The sequence below is a fragment of the Monomorium pharaonis genome, chromosome 4, assembly GCF_013373865.1.
Source record: "Monomorium pharaonis isolate MP-MQ-018 chromosome 4, ASM1337386v2, whole genome shotgun sequence".
NCBI classification, from domain to species: domain Eukaryota; kingdom Metazoa; phylum Arthropoda; class Insecta; order Hymenoptera; family Formicidae; genus Monomorium; species Monomorium pharaonis.
The window spans coordinates 9,021,726-9,037,858 of record NC_050470.1 but is presented as its reverse complement, the minus strand read 5'-3'; the positions used below and the strand labels follow the sequence as shown (position 1 = coordinate 9,037,858).

The 16,133-nt window shown below is 34.3% G+C and overlaps 4 protein-coding genes across 4 annotated transcripts; 3 read left to right on the top strand and 1 right to left on the bottom strand.

The window, feature by feature from the left end:
- Positions 1-1,597: 1,597 nt before the first annotated feature.
- Positions 1,598-4,267, top strand: LOC105830808 (CWF19-like protein 1). The gene is made up of 3 exons (XM_012670407.3): positions 1,598-2,493; positions 2,568-3,225; positions 3,572-4,267. Exons 1-3 carry the CDS (start codon positions 1,874-1,876, stop codon positions 3,869-3,871), a joined length of 1,578 nt encoding a protein of 525 aa, XP_012525861.1. The 5' UTR covers positions 1,598-1,873; the 3' UTR covers positions 3,872-4,267.
- Positions 3,946-5,756, bottom strand: LOC105830810 (probable methylthioribulose-1-phosphate dehydratase). The gene is made up of 6 exons (XM_012670409.3): positions 5,579-5,756; positions 5,375-5,455; positions 5,058-5,152; positions 4,563-4,831; positions 4,289-4,490; positions 3,946-4,196 (listed from the first exon to the last, which is right to left on the bottom strand). The coding sequence occupies exons 2-6, from the start codon at positions 5,408-5,410 to the stop codon at positions 4,073-4,075; spliced, it is 726 nt and encodes a 241-aa protein (XP_012525863.1). The 5' UTR covers positions 5,411-5,455; positions 5,579-5,756; the 3' UTR covers positions 3,946-4,072.
- A 105-nt stretch (positions 5,757-5,861) lies between these two features.
- Positions 5,862-16,090, top strand: LOC105830807 (probable ATP-dependent RNA helicase DHX35). Its single transcript, XM_012670406.3, has 12 exons — positions 5,862-6,058; positions 6,305-6,519; positions 12,131-12,310; positions 12,815-12,955; positions 13,038-13,200; positions 13,278-13,439; positions 14,330-14,476; positions 14,551-14,692; positions 14,849-15,135; positions 15,313-15,618; positions 15,695-15,848; positions 15,929-16,090. Exons 1-12 carry the CDS (start codon positions 6,031-6,033, stop codon positions 16,053-16,055), a joined length of 2,052 nt encoding a protein of 683 aa, XP_012525860.1. The 5' UTR covers positions 5,862-6,030; the 3' UTR covers positions 16,056-16,090.
- LOC105830809 (ceramide phosphoethanolamine synthase) lies at positions 7,176-10,485 on the top strand. The gene has a single exon (XM_012670408.3). It carries the CDS (start codon positions 9,313-9,315, stop codon positions 10,387-10,389), a length of 1,077 nt encoding a protein of 358 aa, XP_012525862.1. The 5' UTR covers positions 7,176-9,312; the 3' UTR covers positions 10,390-10,485.
- Positions 16,091-16,133: the final 43 nt, after the last annotated feature.

The following is a 16,133-nucleotide window of genomic DNA, read 5'->3' as shown; positions in this document are numbered from 1 at the left end:
ATGTAACAAGGTACATAATAAATAAAGTGTAAACAAGCATTTTTTTCTAAAAAGTAATCATAAATATCACAAAGAAATATCCTTTCGTACAAGTATTAGTTTTTATTTAAAGCATATAATTCTTTCAATCTCTTTCACCATCCTTATTTTTTCATAATACATTCCATTTCATTTTTTGCAAAACTTTAAAAAAAGAAGGGAGCATTTTATATTGTTCGTCACGTTCGAAATATCAATATTCTCGCACTTTGCGATATGTATTTAATTTAATTTCAACTGGAGGATTTTATTATTTATTCATTGGGCGCGTACTTTTATTAGATTTACATTTTTATTGTTTTTGATAATAAATTCCAATTTTAATGCTAAATAACAATGAGGCATCATTACACAGTCTAGCGTTAATTAATTTTTACATATTATACATATTATTAAATATCATGATAATAAAAATATATATTATATTTTTTTTAATTTGTATTGAGTTTGTCAGATTGGCTGATATGAAAAGAAATTCTACATATATTAAAAAATTCTTTAAGTAAGAATAAAATGCTTTTCGAGGTGCGAACTTTCAAGCTAACTACAATTTTCTTTTCTTTTTCTTTTCTTTTTAAATCAATTTAATATCTATGATTTTATTAATTAAAAATGATTTTAATTTAATAGATGTATACATATAAATATTATTATATAATAAATAAATTATTAAATTAAATAATCTTTGTAATTTAAGATATTTGAAAAATCATTAAAAATTGTAACAGTATTCAAACTCAGTCTTCAAATAGAAAATTAGGAGAATATATATAGAACTTAATCTACAATTTGCTTTATCGACAATTCTAGAAAATAGAAGTGACTATATAGTTCCGTATGCTGAAGTGTATGTTGGTGGCAGTAGTGTAGAACAAGAAGTTTTACTAATTTCACGAAAAAGGCCGCTCTTTTAGATTTCTAATCATAGACATCTATAGTAATTTTTTTCTTAGGATGGAAATGTGAAAAGTGGTATTTTTCATGAACATTAGTGGAGAAAAATTTTTACGTTTCCGCCCTAGGAAAAAAGTTATTGAATTATTAATCTTAAACCCTACTTATAATACAGAAGTTTTAATTATTAGAAGTAGGAATTAAAATTTTACAATTAATTTTCTTAATTAATTGAAAATTAAAATTCTATTAATCTACAAATTCTATTATGGCGTTTTCGACCGGTGCTGGATTAATCAGTCTCAGGTTCTTTTCCTCTAGAACTAGCCAATCACAGTTATTCCCTTCTTCAGAAGAATGACTGTGATTGGCCTTATGACGTCATTAATCGCGCCCGAGCGATTAACTCAAGCCGGTCGAAAACGCTATTAATATGTACACAAAATACAAATTATCTACAATTTTATTTGCAATTAATCATATAATTGTATATCTAAATCAATAATTCAAAAAAGCAGTTTTATTATTAAAGTTTAATAACATTAATATTAAAAATCAAATAATATTAATATTAAAAATTGTTTTAATAAAAAAGTTTAACAATTTTTTGCCTTAGAATAAAAGTTACGTGACCGCTATCTATGATTGTTTCTTATTTCTTTGCTCCATCTAGCATCTATGTTTTCTTACATCCATGGTTTTCGATCACTCAAATCAGAATATAAACATACGGAGTGAAAATATTCCGGTATACACTTAAAAATAACTTATGTTTTATAAAATAATAATTAAACAATAGTGAGATACAGTATTTTTTTTAAAAAGACAGCATACCCGGTGAGAAATAAGTGAAAGCTATTTTCCAATCTGGAAATGTTTGAGAGTATCAATTAATCGTTAATTGTTATTGACGCAAGCTATCAGCATTTTATTGTCAAATATGAGTGACAAGCAGAAGGTCCTTATTTGCGGTGACGTAGAAGGGCATTTCAACTTTCTCTTCTCCAAAGTAGAGGCTGTCAACAAGAAAAGCGGTCCGTTCGATTTCTTGTTGTGCGTCGGCAATTTCTTCGGCGCGGACAACTCCGAATTGGAGCTGTACAAGTCCGGAAAGAAAACCATCCCCGTGCCGACGTACATCATCGGTCCCAACCGGGAGTCGAACCTGAAGGACTATCTCGACGAGGATGGGTATGAGATATGCCAGAATCTCACGTATCTCGGAAAGCGTGGCCTGTACGTCGCCAGTTCTGGCCTCAAAATAGTGTATCTTAGCGGAATCGAGAGAACCTCGCCGTCTGAGAACAAGACGGCCATTCACTTCGACGAGAGCGACGTTGTGTCCATCAGGAACAGCTGCCTGAAGGGCCAGCCGAGTTTTCGCGGCGTGGACATCCTGCTGACGTCCCCATGGCCAGAGGGCATAACCAATCTTGACGCCAACAAGCCAGAATACAAGTACGAGGGTTCCAAGCTGATCGCCTGGCTTGCTACTCACATTAAACCCAGGTATCACGTTTCCGCCTTGGAAGGGATCTATTACGAACGGCCGCCGTATCGGTGAGTTTATTTGTTCTTTAGGTAACTTTCTAAAAACAAACAAAATTACTTTGATGTTGATTTCATTATTACAGAAATCAAAGCCAGGGCGATGGAAACATGGAAATAGCTACTAGGTTCATGGCGCTTGCGCCCGTGCTGAACGAGCAGAAGAAGAAATGGTTGTACGCGTTGAACTTGACTCCTGTTGACAGAACCAGGCTGTCGGATCTAGTTATGCAAACGACAGACGAGACGTCAAGTCCGTATCCCAAATCCATGCTGTCCGACGATCCGACGATGACCTCGCAGAAGCAGGCCCACACGCAATTCTTCTACGACATGGATTCGAAAGATCCCAACGAGAAGCGATCGCGGCATCAGAACAGCTCTAACAAGAAGGCAAAGCTAGAATTCGACCAGTCAAAATGCTGGTTCTGCTTATCCAGTCCAGTGGTATCCAAACACCTGGTGATCTCCGTTGGCACAGAGATCTATTTGGCACTGGCGAAGGGTGGTCTAGTGGAAGATCATTTCTTAATTCTACCGATAACGCATCATCAGAGTCTATCGATTCTGCCGAAGAATGTGAAAGAGGAGATGGATCTCTACAAGAAAGCCGTGGCCAAGTACTACGAGAGCACCGACAGAGTGCCAGTGTTCTTCGAGAGAAACTTCAAAACGTCCCACTGTCAATTGCAAGCGGTACCTGTTCATAAAAATCAAGCACCTGCACTAAAGGAAATGTTCGAGGTACTTAGATATACATATATATATATACGTACATATATACTCAGATGGAAAACTTTCACAATCATTATTATAATTGTGCTAAGATGTTTTCTCTAATTACTACAATTATGTAAGCATTTAATTTTGTAGGCATCAATTTTTTTTAAGATTACTATATGTTACAATAATTAAATTTAGAATTAACTTTCAAAATTAAATTTAGACATAACACAATATATTATACATTACATTTTTAAATAAAAATAATGCTAAAATTTTTCTGCATACATCCTTGTCTAGGTACATTTTTTTATTAAAGAATGTTTAAAATGTGTCTATTATCAAATGTACAAATTTTTGTTTTCAGGAACTAGCCGAATGTAACAATTTCAAAATATCGGAGCTGCCATCCCACACAGATCTTCAACAGGTCGCTAAGCCCGGCATTCTCTATTTTTATGCGGAATTACCAGATGAAGTAATTTTGTACTATAGGATCAAGAAAGACTTCCCATTGCAATTTGGCAGAGAAGTATTAGCATCCGATAGGATATTGGACATCAACGACAGATCTGACTGGAAAGATTGTCATATGAGTCAGGAGGAAGAGACTGAGCTAGCAAAGAAAATTAGAAAACAATTTGCACCATTTGATATAGATACTTGAAAATGTTTGTATTATTTATGCGACATAAACATAATATACAATAGTGTATATATCTCTGTGGAATATGTAATTAAAATTTTATAACTTATTTTTATTTTTATTTTTAACGTTATTAAAAAATTATACATAGCTTAGAGATATAGGAAATGCGGCATTATGGCACAGAATCATGGTAGAAAAATTAATTTTGTATAAAAATTATTAACTATTCTCTTCTATTTTTGCTTGGTGCTTTAACTCATAATCATTTGGAGTTGTCGACGGATCTAATCCATATTTTTTCATTTGAACTGCGATATCGAGCAAGTAATCGTAACATTCTGTCCTGTAAAAAGAAAAAGAAACATTTTGAAACAAAGATTGTAATAAATAAATTTTATCTACGTCACAGAAAAAGTGATGATGGAGTTAGCTTACATAGTTTTCGCCTGTTGCCAAGAATTACCCCACACATAAATTCCATGTCTGCGTACCAATACCGCACAAGTTTCAGGGTAACTAACGATAATTTTATCTAAATCGTCTCTTAAATCTCTCTCGAAAGGAGTATTTTCTATGATTGGTATTACCAGCTCTTCGTCGTAACGATACGCTCTACCCTCTTTCTGGTTCCATATACCTGACACACAATTTTATGTAGTTGTTACTTTAAAATCTATACTGTAATTGAAAGAGGAACTTAAACATATACCTTTAATCATTTCAAGATGGGTAATTCTGATTTCTTTCTCAGGCCACAATAGTGTTGCCATCACTGCAACCTTTGAGTGCGTGTGAATCACAGCACCTGCATGGCGTCTTAAGTATGCGCACATAAATAACGGGGTGCACTGCGACTTTTTCAGTTTCTTTTCTGGTGGAGGTAATTCCAGATCTGATCCATCAATATCCTGCACAAACATATCATTAGGCATCATGCGCTCTTTTTGTACACCTGAGGGAGCTATGTAAATCTTGTCCCTGTAAAGAAATTTCAATCAGTGTCTATACTTTTAATATTAGTTATATAGATATGATACAGTCAAATTTGTTCTTTTTCCATATTTCAGGGTTGAATTTCTTATATAGTTTATCTTGCCTCTTTTTCTTTTCACATTTAAGAGGAAAAAAAGAAAAAAAAGTCTAGTTCTAGAAGTTTGAAAAAAGAATAACTCTCAGTTAAAACAAATATTATTGCAGATATTACTCATGTTTTATAGAAATACCACCACCAGTACCAGTCACCCATCCGAGATGATAAAACTGCCGACATAGTTCTGGAATGAGATTTCTTGGGTGTTCCTGTGCAACAAAATAACAGATAACAAGTTATTTATTTATTATTTATTTTACATTTATAAATGCATATGTAAATAGTGTGAAAACTTTGGAACAGAGATTGATATCAAAGATCACAATTAAACGTATATGCTCTATAATTATAAGCTCTATAATTTTATATCTTCAAAGAAAAATATATATCGATATAACAGTTACAAATACTACTCAATACATCAATCATACTTTGTCATAATTGGCATCGTAAGCTTCTGATGACATTTTCGCTCTTGAAATGACTGAAGGGTAAGAGACCAAAGCAGCGCACTATTTTAAAATAAAATCGTTATCAGTCGTGTCACGCACACAAGATAATTGGTGCCTGATTCGGGGCAATTGATAAATGAGCACATACGTATATACATATATATGGATAAAATGCGCATATACCTGCAACTACTATATTTTCAAATATCAATGCATACTACGCATGATGTATATCGCACACGATTTACGTACAGAATTGCAAAAAAATTTTGCGTAACGTGTAAAAATGATTGCGTTTATATTATTATTCAATTATTGCATCAAGGACTATATTTGGTGGAAATTTAGGTGGACACACATTACGTATAATAATAACCATTAACCAATAACAACAATGGCAAGTTGGCAAGTGCCATCTATCGTACAAGCAGTGATGCAAGAAAGTGGTGAGAAACGAATTGTTGGCGTTTGTTGCTGGTGTTGACTGACGTTATATACATTAGACACTTATTATTGATATGCAGTTACAGTTATTTTTACTTTGTTCATGCGATTTATATTTTCCCATTTAAGAAATATATATTTTTAAGAATATAAATTCACTTATGTCAAGGCTGTTTTGAACATTTCTGAAAATGTTTCGACCGCTTTTCTCCAAGCCGGGTAAGGTTATGTTATTCAGTAGCCTTATATTTCTGTTTGTTATTTGTTTATTGAGATATATTTATAAATTGTTATTAATGTTATTTCGAACAAAAGTTTGCCAGTTACTTTGTAATTTGACCATTTATCCGCTGTTCAATCTAATCTGTACAGTTAAATAAGACAAATACAAATAAAGTCTCTTTTAATTTGCATTTAAAAATTATGTGAAATATTAATTACTAATCGAGAAACTTGGTTAATTAGAAGGCAACATGTGGCAGGAGGACAAGCCTGACATTGACGCCCATTCGTCAACACAATTTGTTTACAATGCGCATCATTCTCTTGCACTCGATATGCAACGTCAACGGCTGCCTATATTCAAAAACAAAGACCATATTATTTATTTGTTGGAGAAATATCAAACCTTGGTTTTGGTTGGTGAAACAGGCTGTGGTAAAAGCACACAAGTTCCCCAGGTAAGGCTTGGACATATAAGCCAAGATCTACAATAGAAGTAACAAATCTTCAGTTTTTTGCTCTAATAACAAGCTCTGAACAGTGATGTTAATTCACTCCAATCTCTATTCTTTATAGTTCTTGAAATCTGACTACCTTGCTTAAAACTTGGAATTTGAGACTTTATTGCTTCAAATTGTAACTGCTTAAAACAATGCAAATAGTTTATTAGAAAAAACATCATAGTTTATAGTTCAAAGTAAAATGCTTGCTACACCTATTGTAGATCAATCTTAACATATCGATACAAATGACAGAAAGTTTAGCCTTAGCATTATAATTTATTATATTTACATAAATATTTTAATTCCTGCAACTAGAAATCAATAATCTCTAGTGTTAGTATTTTAATACACAAGTTCATATACTATCAATCAAAAGTTTAGAAACACTTGAAATTTTCTTGTTTTTGAAAAATATAAAGTTAAAAAATTTTTTTTAATTTCGAAAATGTATGTGAATTAAACACATTATAATTAAAATTTTTCTTTTTTTTTTGCTTTTTTTAAATAAACTCTTTAGTTTTAAAAATATTTTATTAAAAATGAAATTTTATACAAGAGGTTTGAAATAAATAATTTTAAAAAATTAGCTCAAAAACATATTTTAAAATAAAACTTTATTTTGAAAAATTTTTGTCTAATAATTTTTTTTCAAGCTACAGTACCTTTACATTTAAAAAAATTATCAAAATTTTCAATTTTATATAATTCAGGAATGAAGAGAGTGCAAACAATTAAAAGACATTTTAATTTTCATCTTTTTTCTTTAAAATGCATTTTTGAAAATTTCTCTACATTTTTTTTTAGATTACGAAGTTGTTAGTATTTTTTGGCCTAACTTTTGGCCTATACTTTAAATTAAGATTTTAATATCTTATCAAAAGAAAGTAAGCAATAGTTTCTTCTATTTAAAACTAAAAAAAAACCTCTTTCAGTTATATCTTTATTTTTAAGAGACACATAAAAAGATACTTGGAAACTTCAGTTGCACAATAACGCTTTTTATTAAGTATTCAATATCATAGTTATACGTTTTCTGTTAAGTGCACTATAGATATGTAATGAGTGTGTTGAAAATATTTAAATCCATTTAGACAGCAATATTATGAGTTGCATCAGCAAACACTGGAGATTATCCAATAGCAAGACGATTTATATTTATCATCATACATCATCAGAGTATATACACAATATGCAACGTTGAAACACGTGCCACGTCCAATCCGCGTGGACTTAGTAAGCACGCAATGACTTGGTTTTTATTATTCTCATGAATTATTCACGCGTTATGGTAATCAAAGTTTTATTTTTCTCGCGAAGGCTTGCATACAGTTTCTAAAACATTGTTACGCATAGTATTTTTCCATTGCACACACGCGACCTTCACATCGCATCTAACGAAATTCAACACCGCGCAGATATAAATAGAATTCTACGCAGAGAAGAGAGTACACGGTCTAACTAGAATTTAACTGTAAAACTTGGAAGAGAACACATTTGACCGTAGAGAGAGAGATACTCTTCGGGGAGAACCGTAGGGAGAGTTCGCAAGGAGGAGCAGCGCGAGGAGAGGCGCCTGCCTCTCTTGTCACTTCTTATCGTGTTTGTTTTATCTACTAAAACATATATATGCGCGGCGCGCCTTCCCTGCCCAGCATTGCAGTCTAACGCGATCCGTGTCAACGTCCGGCAGGCGCGCGCGGACCCGTCCGTCCGATTGGATTAGAGATAATCACGGATCTCTTCTGAGCGAGTCCATGATATTGACCCATTACGGAAGAACGGAGTGAAACCCGTGATGACCCAGCGGTGAAGGTGACGCGAGGCGGGCTACCTGTCTCCTCCTCCGTCCGTCTTCTCAGTGCGGCTCAAGGCATCGGCGATCGCGCACGGCCTCTCGACCAGAGAAGGGGAGAAGAAGAAGAAGAAGAAGAAGAAGAAGAAGAAGAAGAAGAAGAAGAAGAAGAAGTGTCCGGAAGCGGCGGACCACCGTGTCCGGTCCCGGCCGAAATAGACCGAAACTACGCACGTTGTGTTGTTATAGATGCGAGGAAGACAGCGGCGAGCTGCTGCTGCTGCTGATGATGATGATGGCCCGGCTACGGCGTACCGTGGAATATTTCAGAATACGCGCAGAGTCAACGACGCGGTAGAGCAGAACGGGACTTATCCCCGCCGTCCGTAGCCCGCGGCGGAAATGTGTTTGTGCATGTTCCGGTTTCAATGATAAATTTAATCCCGGAAAAACGCATTTTTATCGCGAGGCATTGCCAGTAATTGCTGGCGCAACACGCGATCAGCACGCGACGGCCGCGAGGAGGAGCGAATTTCCTGCTGAATCGTCTCGTTAATTCGTAGCGGAGAATCTGGAGTAACTCGGAAGACCGACGAGACGCGGACCCGCTCCGGCTGTATCGGGAGAAGAGAAAGGACGAAGAGGACCATCGCGAAGAATGTCGGTCGGCGCGATTCGAAAACACGCGCCTCGATGCATAATACACAAGCTGAATTTACAGCGTACCAATAAACATTAGAAATAATAATAATAATAATAATAATAATAATAACAACAATAATAATAGTCGGTCATAATAGGATGTCTTTTTAATTACACGGAAAAAGAAATAAAAACGACTTATATACGCTGACTGATTAGAAGAATAAGTAATTTAGATAAATAAATATATATGTATGAAAAAGAAGCAAGGAGAAAAAATAAAATAGAGAGCTATCGGCCTTTGATCTCGGAAGATGTATTCTTCGGCGCTCATCAGTAAGACGTGCCTGGCGTTGCTGTTCCTGCTGTACTTCGCCGGGATGGACTTGCTGCTTTACTTCCGCGTGCAGAACTACGACGTACGTCCGTCCGTGAACGACACGCGAGCCTCACCGTATCGTTCGCCGATCCTGTGCGACCTGAATCCGATTTGCACGGTGACGGTGAAGGCCATGACGTTGGACCACCCTAATCACTACGTCCTGAGCCCCCTGGCGTCCTTGGTGGACCATGTGCTGGGCATCAGCCGCTCCTGGACGTGGCTGACGCCGAACGCCATCAGCGTGTCTCACGTTATAGTGGCTGTAATTGGAGCTCGCTACGTCACCCGGAGTTCCCTTTTTCACAGACGAGTGGGTGTCGTGTTGTTCCAAGTCAGAGCCTGGCTGGACGATCTGGACGGCCACGTGGCCAGAACGAGGCTCAATATTAAAGGCGAAAGATCGGACGTCGGATCTATCGGCTACCTCGTGGACGGCGCTTGCGACGGCCTCGGCTGCATCGCCCTCACGGTCGCGGTGTTTCTCTTCCTCAGGCGCAACTCTAATCACCGCATCGGATACGAGCGACTGCCCATTCGAACGTTATCGTTGTCGTCATCGTCGTCCCACAGTTCTGTTTTGACCTCGACCTCGCCCTGGAAATCACCTCTCTATAACATGCTGATGGTGGGACTCCATCTTTCCCTGACGAGCATCGCCTGGAACCGATACATTTCCGTGTACCAGGACCTTCTGGAGTCCGACGTTTCCTTGAAGATTGGCCGAGAGGATCTCTACGATAGGCAGACCGCCGTCTTCCGAAGTCCCTCCTTTTGGGCCATCGCCCTCGCGTGGAAGATCTTCAACTTCCACGCGATGATGGACTATATGCTTCTGGCAATATTTCTAGATCGCATTTGGGAATACGTCAGATTCGCGTGGTGGCAGCTACCTATGGTGCTGTTTCTGCTTATCATTATCAGCGAGCTTCACTACACGTACACTTACGTGGAAATATTGTCGCTGAACGAGAGCTTGCGATTCTCTTCGTACGCATTTCTTGATTCATAAGTTTTCTATTCCTTCTTAATATTATTTGTTGTCAGCGTGCGCTTACATGATTCCAATAGTAGATACTTGATAGAAGAACTTATTTCTTTCAATTATCTTTAATATTTATTTTTTAAAAGATGATTATTATGTTAATGATCATATTGTATACATTTTAATTGAAAAAGAAACAAAATTGAGAAGTAGTAGTTTAGAATTTCAAATTCATGTTATTGCGAATTTAACATTTTTTTATATGATATATATTAATGAATAAGTAAAAAATGATACATCTTGTCCTATTAATATGCATAATATTATGATATTAATAAAATTCATAAAAACATACATATATGTGTATGTATATATATCTACACATATACATATACATATATATATTTTACTTGTATGTAATATATAATTAAGAAAAACATTTAAATGTATATATGAATCGCTTTTTATACATGTGGTATATAAAAAATATATTATAAAATTATATTAATACAAATTATTTATATTTTTAAGTCTCAAATAATGAGATTTTTTGGATGTATAATTTTGTTTTGACAAAATAGCATGTAATATAGTATAAGTTAAAAATCATAAAATAACTGTACGTCGTGCGTTTAAATGTTTCCTTTTTTCGCTTTTATCGCTGCGACACAAGACAACTTGCGTTATATCTACGCTTGAAGTAGGTCAGTTATTGACTGCGGTTAGACATTTTTATCTAATCCAACACTAAGAGTATGTTACCTAACTGCAGTACAAATGTAACGAACGTTCGTAAAAAAAAAACTATTACGTGTACGTAAGGCGAAAAACTATTAACTTCGTAACGCTCTGGATAACATACGGTCAATGTTAATAATTGTGTTCGATATAGGATTAAATTTTATAACAGAATTTTTTGGTCAAATTTTACAACACTGTGGCCAGTATCTTACTTTTATATTGGGAATGTGAAATAAAATATTTTTATATAAATAATTTATCTGAAATATTTGTTTCATTTGTTTTATCGTACCACCCAAAAATAAATACTTTAGTTCAATAATATTTTTCAGAATTATGCAAATGCAATTTTTACTGTACATACAACTGTTTACACATTGCATAATAAAAACAAAATAATTTATTCACGCACGCTCATTATAAAAGATAATATTAATTTATTAATAAATATCTTTTTCTGTGCATGATAATACATATTTTGTAGAGATTTTATTGATTTTAATTTTTTTATAGTATAATTTTAATATAAAACGTACAGGTATCCCTCTATGTACTTCGATTTAAGAATTTTTAAACTTACATACACAATTGTATTTGATTTTTAATTATTTGCTATAAATAATTGAAAGTGTTTAATATTAATTTTACATAATGCAAAATATTATATCAAGACTTGTATTTTTGAGAAAAAAAATTATTTTGTCATTTTTTAAAGTTTATATATTATTTTTATTATATATAATCATTATATAAAATAATGTTTTTTATGAATGTTTTACTTGTATAAAATAATATTACGAATATGTTTCTAAATGATACGTACATATATAGAGCGGCAATTTAGCGCCTGTAATGTTTAGCGCTACATTGTTGTTGGACTTACAATCAATTCGACATAAATCAAAAAGTCGACCAAAGTCTTGGAATATAACCACGTTGTAAGTAGAGAGATATCTGTATGATATAAAATTTAATATTTTTTAAACAAATTAATATCATATTGCATATAAATATTTTCACTTTTCAGTATCTTTTCGAAGCAGGATGGTGTGCAGATGGGAAAAAAATTGGCATAACGGAACCCAGAAGAGTCGCAGCTACCTCCCTAGCAAATCGCGTGGCCGACGAACGCAATTGTATTCTAGGAACCACTGTAGGTTATTGCATACGCTTCGATGATTATACTGATGAAACGACAAAGATTAAGGTACGACACCGTGAACGCAAAACAAATAGAACGCAAACGCGATTTAAAATAATTCTAATAATTTAACTTTATGGAAAATTATTAATTGCACTTTCCTATTGTTATACATACATTTTATGATGAATATTAGAAATAAAATTAAGAAATAACAGGAGAATTGGGAGTTTGTTCACTATTATTTATATAATATATAAATACTATAGATAGGGTTAATAGGACTTACATAAATAGATACAAAAGAAAGTCAGTATAGTTTAACATGAAACAATATAATATAAGTTCATTAAAATGAAATATAAGTCATTGTTGAGATCAACTAAACGCAAACATAGGTCAAGTTATGTTAGCGATAATTACGTTTATAAGTTGAGTAAAGTATAAGCATGAACTGGTCATGTCTGATAAATATTTAAAAAATCATATCAGCATTTTTCTGTACATTTCATATTAACATGTATATGTGTATGATTTCGTTACAAAGATTAATGTAAATCGCCTTTGCAGTACATGACCGAGGGTATTCTTCTAAGAGAATTAATGAGCGATCCGTTATTAACAAGCTACTCGGTCATTATTCTGGACGAAGTGCACGAAAGAACACTCTTGACTGATATTATAATGGGGTTGCTGAAAAAAATAATCAGGGTAAATTCACTGATGTTTATTGGCAAATAACGTAACTTTCCTCGCGCGGGACATGACTGACGTTATCTAATGAATATTGCAGAAACGGAAGAGTCTGAGAGTTATTGTCTCGTCAGCAACGGTTGACGCGGAGGAACTTCGAGATTTCTTTAACGTAAATACGACGAAGGACTCGAGTAAAGATAGCGCCGTTATCATGAGCGTCGAGGGGCGGTTGTATCCAGTGGATATTTTTTTTGTGAAAGGTACACACATACGCACAAAATCACGTTCGTGACTGTAAAATATAACTCTGTTTAATTAAGCTTGTATCATGTTACAGAGCCAGTCGCGAATTACGTTAATGGCGTAGTAGACACCGCTCTAAAAATACACGAAACGGAAGAGTCGGGTGATATTCTGGCATTTCTCACAGGACTTGACGAGGTTGATCAAGCCGTCTCTCTTTTATCGGAACACGCAAAGCTTATAAAAGATGATAAACGTAAGTAAAGTCAAGCAGTTTTCTGGATAGCGAATTAGAACTTTTTATATAAAAAAATTCGAGAAGGCAGGACACAGTTTTTAAATTTTAATTTTCTTCTATATTTGTGTATATTTATTTTTTAATGAATTTTTTAAAGCGCATTATTCAATATTCAATAATATTTGAATTAATTCTCACTTATTTGAATATTTTTTATTGTTGTTTACTATATAAGCAACAAAAGAACTTAAACTTTTAGGACTGTCCAATACAAGAATGGAAAAAAGCTTTAATAATTAAAAAATTTTTAATTTTGTTAAATTAAATAATTTAAACATATCATGAGTTGTAAATCGCCTAACGGTCTGCATTGGATCTTGATGGATATGATTTTTCTATTAAATTTAATTTTCTTAGCTTTATTTTAAATTGCGCGCCGACGGGATTCGTCACTTAAAACACAGTTACTAAGCTAAATTTCGATGCTCGAGAGCATCTTAAAATTGCACCTTCCCTGAAAAACTGTAAATTAATTTATTGCGAAAAATAATACCTCAGTGGTCGAATTGGCTAGGACACTCGCACGGAATGACAAGAGATCCGGGTTCGAACTCCGGCTGAGGTATTATTTTTCGCAATAAATTAATTTACAGTTTTTCGGGGAAGGTGGGAAGGGGGGATTTTAAGATGCTCTCGAGCATCGAAATTTAGCTTAGTAATTGTGTTTTAAGTCTGAATCCTGTCGGCGCGCAATTTTAAATAAGCTAAGAAAATTAAATTTAATAGAAAAATCATATCCATCAAGATCCAATGCAGACCGTTAGACGATTTACAACTCATTGATATGTTTAACATATTACGGTCGGTTAGAATTAATGTACTAATATTGTTAAATAATTTATTTCTAGAGAAGCTGCTTCCGTTACCGATGTACGGGTCACTTCCGAACGCAGAGCAGCTTAAGGTATTCTGGAGGGCCGCTAAAGATACTCGCAAAGTTATCGTGGCGACCAACATCGCGGAAACGTCTATTACTATTCCAAATATCGTTTACGGTATATTAATGCACTTTTTCTTCTTAATACTCGACTCTACATTCGTTATGTAATTGGAACTTTGTAATGTGCAGTAATTGATTGCGGTTTCGTCAAGATACCTTGGTTCGAAGCAGAAGCGCAGACGAATAGCCTAGTTATCGTGCCCCTATCGAAAGCTTCCGCCAACCAACGAGCCGGTCGCGCAGGACGCATGCGGACTGGAAAAGCATTTAGGTAAAGAAAGCAAGCGATTAATTATATGTTTCGTATGCTAATTATATTTATAAGAGCTGTAAATATATTTGTAATATATATAATAGCAATGTATTTTTTATATTCTGAATATAGAAATTATTGCACAAACTAATAAAACATTTTGCAATCTTATAGATTGTACACAGAAGAAGCTTACGCTGAATTATTCGAGGCTACTCCACCAGAAATGCAACGGTCAGATTTGGCGCCGGCGATACTACAATTGAAGGCTCTTGGCATCGATAACGTATTGCGATTTAATTTTCCTTCTGCGCCACCCAGTAAAAATCTAGTCACAGGATTAGAATTGCTTTACGCGTTAGGTGCGATCGATAGTAATGGGGATTTAACGACACCGTTAGGTCTAACGATGGCGGAGATGCCTTTAGAACCGGTACTGGCAAAATCCTTAATTGCATCTGGTATATAAAATTAAATATATTAATAGACTTTTAAAATACAATAAAAATGTAAAAACATTAATATTAGACACTTTTCAAAATCGAACTTTCTTCAAAAAATATAGCAATGATATAAAATCGTAATTTTATATAATAAATATTTTATATAGTAAATTTACAAATTTTGTAAATTAATAGGCGAGATGGGATGTTCTGAGGAAATTACGACAATATTCGCCATGCTGCAAGTTCAGAACGTTTTCGTGCAACCTGGTGGAGGGCAAGCGGCTCTAAAAGCGAGAATAGCACATCGCAAATTCGAAGTGGAAGAAGGAGATCTTCTTACTTTACTAAACATCTACATAGCTTTTGAACAAAATAAGACACCTGCCTGGTGCCAAAAACATTTTCTCAATCACAAAGCTTTGCGGAGAGCTACGGAAATTCGCGTGCAGATGCACAAAATGCTCAAACGCTTAGACATTCCACTGATATCCTGCAATGGTACTTAAATTTAATTGTGAATGTAATTATATTTCTTATAAAAATTCTAGTAAAAAATATTTCTGAATTTTTTCAGGAAATGTTCAACAGATTCTCAAATGTTTAACTGCTGGTCTCTTTCCTAAAGCGGCATATCTGCATTATACGGGTACGTACAGAACGGTTCGCGGTAATAAAGATTTGTATATTCATCCGAATAGTTGCTTATATACTCTGCAGCAGCCGCAATGGTAAGTACAAAAAAGTCTGACTATATTATTCTAATAGAAATTTCATTTTTTTTAAATTTAATATTAATATTTTATTCCAGGTTACTATTTTGCGAAATTCTGCAAACGAATAAAACTTACATGAAGGATTTGACTGTCATTCAACCAGAGATGTTATTGGAGGCAGCACCACATTTTTATGAGAGAACGTCTATTGAGTCTGTTTGAAGTACAATATAAAAATAAAATTTTTATAATTATAACGTTTGGAATATCTCAGTCACTTTTCCTTTTGTAATATATTTT

Excerpts from the sequence above, each read along its gene's own strand:
- LOC105830809 (XM_012670408.3), top strand. The coding sequence starts at position 9,313 with ATGTATTCTTCGGCGCTCATCAGTAAGACGTGCCTGGCGTTGCTGTTC.
- LOC105830810 (XM_012670409.3), bottom strand. The coding sequence starts at position 5,410 with ATGTCATCAGAAGCTTACGATGCCAATTATGACAAA. Across the intron at positions 4,491-4,562 it reads CCATCTTGAAATGATTAAAG|GTATATGGAACCAGAAAGAG; the intron begins GTATATGTTTAA and ends ATTGTGTGTCAG. Across the intron at positions 4,197-4,288 it reads TGGCAACAGGCGAAAACTAT|GACAGAATGTTACGATTACT; the intron begins GTAAGCTAACTC and ends TTCTTTTTACAG.
- LOC105830807 (XM_012670406.3), top strand. The coding sequence starts at position 6,031 with ATGTTTCGACCGCTTTTCTCCAAGCCGG. Across the intron at positions 12,956-13,037 it reads TGCTGAAAAAAATAATCAGG|AAACGGAAGAGTCTGAGAGT; the intron begins GTAAATTCACTG and ends TGAATATTGCAG. Across the intron at positions 13,201-13,277 it reads GGATATTTTTTTTGTGAAAG|AGCCAGTCGCGAATTACGTT; the intron begins GTACACACATAC and ends ATCATGTTACAG.
- LOC105830808 (XM_012670407.3), top strand. The coding sequence starts at position 1,874 with ATGAGTGACAAGCAGAAGGTCCTTATTTGCGGTGACGTAGAAGGGCAT. Across the intron at positions 2,494-2,567 it reads TACGAACGGCCGCCGTATCG|AAATCAAAGCCAGGGCGATG; the intron begins GTGAGTTTATTT and ends TCATTATTACAG. Across the intron at positions 3,226-3,571 it reads CACTAAAGGAAATGTTCGAG|GAACTAGCCGAATGTAACAA; the intron begins GTACTTAGATAT and ends TTTTGTTTTCAG.